Here is a 4,122-nt window from a genome sequence, read left to right on the forward strand (position 1 = left end):
GAGGTGAGGCAGGTGTATTTGATGTAGATAATTGGTTCGGATTGGGGCTGTGTCTTAAAGAAAGACTAACTGGCTTGTAGGAGCCAGAATACTTGCTGTTTGTCCAGGGGGTCAAATACTTGTTTTTCCTCATCAGATGGTTATCAATTTTAATAAATTCATATGATGTGATTTTCTGGAATTTTCTTTGGGATTCTGTCTTTCACTCTTAGAATGTACATATGATTAAAATTGTAGATTTTTGCATTCTTTGTAAGTGGGCAAACCTGCAAAATCAGCAAGGGGTCAAATACTTATTTCCCCCACTGTAAAAGCATCCAAAAAGCACCATGTCATGGGACCTTTAAATTAGATTCAACTTTATTGTCATTGTGCAGAGTACAGGTACAAAGACAACGAAATGCAGTTTGCTTCTAACCAGAAGTGAAAAAAGCAGAAACCTGCAATGTGATATACAAAGTATAGACAGGTGGTGTATAGGCAGGACAAGAAATATATTGCAGTTATAAGAGCAGAATAAATATGGCTATGTAATATGAACAACATGTAGAGATATGTGAAATGTAGCAGTGACATTATGATAGTAGTATGAATAATATAGATATGCAGTGTATTAGCAGAATATATAATAAGAAAAACAGAATAACAATGGATATTCTGAATGCACCATATAGACAGATATGTACAGTATGTACAGTTATGTGCAGTGTGGTAACATAAGAGTAGTAAGAATAAGTGTATGTACAGGATGAGTAGTATGAAGAGCAGTAGAATATGGCTATGTATAGATGTAATTACAGTATGTACATTTGTAATTAAATAAATAGAACAGTATGGGTGGGGTAGGGTAGTGCAAATTGTCCTGGGGGTGCTTAGTAGGTTCAATTGTCACCGGGATAACCTACAGTGTGTGACTCCCTCTGGTGGATGTTGTGGAGTATTGTGTTGTCTTTGCTCCAAAGGTTTTTGTACAGAGTTTTGGTGTTTCCTGTCACTGTGGGCTGCAGAGCACAGTAGTACACAGCAGAGTCAGACAGCTGAAGCTTCTGGATCTTCAGTGGAACTGATCTTAACTTGGAATTGTGTGTAGATGAAAATCTCTCCTTGAACTCGTCTGGTGTGTTCCCTTCATCCCCTTGAACGCGCATCAGAATGAATTTGGGGCTGTTGTTTCCATCCTGTTTGTACCAGAAGAGATAATTATTAGTTGAACTGCTGTTATATAGACAGCCAAGTGTTACTGCCTCTCCTTCAGTACCAGTCACATCTCCTTCTGGTTGCAGCACGTTGTCTTTTTGTGCTCTGCATTCTGTAAAACAGCAACAAACAGAATCAGTGTGCTGTTAAAGAATCATATCAATGTTGGATTGATATCAAAGAAACAGAGTTGTGTTCATACCAAGGCTCATAGCAGCCAGCAACACTGAGATGAACAGAGGCTTCATATCTGCAGTGTGGAGTAACTCTGAGCTACAGCAAGTATAAAGAAGGCTGTGATCTCTCTGTTTAGTCTTCATCAACACTAAATTGGTGGATTAGAAGGAGGAACCTGATCACAGCCCTGGGTTATTCCCCCTACTGACTACTTTACACCTAACACATGTTGTGCCTCTGTCGTTTCTTAGTGTAACATTTCTTGTATGAAGTGGTCTTTGTAGTTTTCAACTGACATGGTTCCTGTTTTAGAGCTGGTACAGATTCACTTTGTTCTCCAACGTATAAAAGGTGGTAATTGTAGTGAAAGTGTACATGCCTTTTAGTATTTCTTTCTAGAAAGTTTGAAAGTAAACTGAGACTTCATATTTCAACATGTTATGTTTTATGAATTTTTCAGAATGTTTCTTGAATGTAAAGTAATAGTTTAGTATCTATTGGTCCTCTGCAGTCATTTGAGGTCAAATTTGAAAATGGTGGAGTTGTTGGGGAAGCTTCTGTTTTCGTTGAATATAAACTACCAATGATTTAAGAGTTGTATTAGTTAATGTATCAGTGTCTATTTGGGATGCAGACCAACATGTTGAACAACGGAAGGAGCTCATTGTGGCCTAATGTCCCACAGGATATGAAGAGGACTTAGTAGGTAAGTCAGTGTCCATTTATTTGGTGTCTTGTGTTTGAACCATCATACATTTGGTTTGTCATTGATGTGGATTTGCTGCTCACACAGTGTTACATTAGCAGCTGTAACCACAGGGACTCTGATAAAACTGGAATAATCAGAATCCATCTGATATGAAGCTGTGGTTTGAATACCACTTCCCTCCTCATTGAAGAGTAGTCAGATATCTGTGTTCAGGTTTTTGTACAGCCTCTTCTACACTTTGTATCACTGTGTTTCTAGAGCACAGTAGTAGAGACCTGTGTCTGCCAGGTTTAGTCTCTTTATGGTCAGTTCAGTTGTTTTTACTGTTGTTTTGGATTCATATCGCGGATCTGGGATATATTCCATACTACTAGCTCCTTTCCAGAGTATGAACTGAGGTGCTTGAAGGTCTGAATGGTGTCTGTACCAGTAAAGTAAAGGATTACTATACGTTGTCTCATATTCACATCTGAGTTTGACAGATTTTCCTTCTCTTTTACTGACCTCATGCCGGTTTACAGGAGAGATTTTGTCTCCAGCTATTATTCCTGAAAGAAATAGAGAAAATTAAGCCATTATACATTAGACTGGTCCTGAGCCTGACAGAAGAAGACAGAGAAAATGTCAACATAAAATGTTACTCTGGACAGAAACAGTTAAACGGTTGAGAGATTTTAGTTCTGAACAGCAGTTAATATAAATCTTTAGAAAATAATAAAACCATATTGTTTTTTGTATCTTACCAAAGAAAAGAGCAGGAAGAATAATCCACAGCCAATGTTCCATCTCTAGAACAAGGTTTAAATCAACAGGAGAAACTAGCTGATGTTCAACATTCAGTCTGAGAATTGTTCTCTTCACAGCAGCACTTATTATTGACTGAATGGTTGAACACAGTGCAGAAGTAGTGCACCTCCTACTTGATAATGTCGCCCTCTGGGGGAGGTACAAAATTCAACAGAAAAACAACTTTTTTGTCAAGTGGTTTTGTCTAAACAAAAGTTAAAGGGGTGATAGGATGATTATATAGGGTATTTCACACTGTTCCTTATGGTCTCCTAATGGGGTATGTAACATTGATTGGGCAGAAAATGGCCTGGTTGATATTTTATTGGCCCTTATGCATCCCTGTGTTTTGGCTCTATTTGTAACAAGAGCTTTTCTTCCAAATATGGCATGATCATGAATTATTTAGATGATGCGTGCTGATTAGTTGAGCGAATCCCAATACACACACATTAGAGACGCGCACTGATTGGTTGAGCGAATCCCCCATACACACACATTAAAGACGCGCGCTGATTGGTTGAGCGAATCCCTTATACACACACATTAGAGAAGCGACAGAATCTCACATTCCAAACACTGCAATGTTTCACTTCTGAAAGACAAATATTAAATCCAAATTAAAAGCCAATGTTAAATTGGAATCAAAAAGCCAAATATTCAATCCAAATGGATAAGCCAAATGGAAAATTATAAAATAAAAAAATATATTTTTAATTTGATCTTGCTTAGTTTTCTCTTTGGACTTTCAATTTGAATTATGAATAAATATTTCCTCCATAAACAGCGAGCTGCAGGCCCTGGAGCTCTGTTAGGGCAGCGGCGTTTGGTAGTCCAGTTACCCAGAAAACGGTGAGTTTGCGCGGGTATTGAGCACCGGGGGCTGCCAGGCGTGACGGAGCTCAATCGAGCTCACAGCAGGCCGGGGTCGGTGAAGGAAGACAGGCAGAGCGGCGATGTAGCAACACAGGCAGCACCAGCCGCTGAACTCCGACACACAGTCGGACAAAATTTGCAATTAGCCATCCATTTTCGTAAAACGGCTCATATTTCAGCTTTACATAGTTGATTTATCGCATAAAAAAGGTTCAGAAGTGAATTTTGTAATGGAATAGCAGAGATCTGCGCGACCTAGATTCAGAAGACTACCTGATCTCAGGTCAGTTGTGTAGCCTGTGTAAATGTTGGGGCGTGACCGTTCTCTTAATACACCCATGGGCGTGACAAAGGTACAGGTCTTGGGATGCTTACGT

At 39.1% G+C, this 4,122-nt stretch overlaps 1 gene segment (V, D, J or C); it reads right to left on the reverse strand.

Moving 5' to 3' along the window:
- Positions 1-1,004: 1,004 nt before the first annotated feature.
- On the reverse strand, positions 1,005-1,496 carry LOC114565610 (T cell receptor alpha variable 18-like; the record flags this gene model as incomplete). The annotated part of the segment is given in 2 exon segments: positions 1,005-1,309; positions 1,400-1,496. Coding segments are annotated over 2 exon segments (351 nt in total), but the record flags the coding sequence as incomplete, so codon positions are not given.
- Between the last annotated feature and the right edge of the window lie 2,626 nt (positions 1,497-4,122).

The sequence above is a fragment of the Perca flavescens genome, chromosome 12 (genome assembly GCF_004354835.1).
Source record: "Perca flavescens isolate YP-PL-M2 chromosome 12, PFLA_1.0, whole genome shotgun sequence".
Classification (NCBI taxonomy): domain Eukaryota; kingdom Metazoa; phylum Chordata; class Actinopteri; order Perciformes; family Percidae; genus Perca; species Perca flavescens.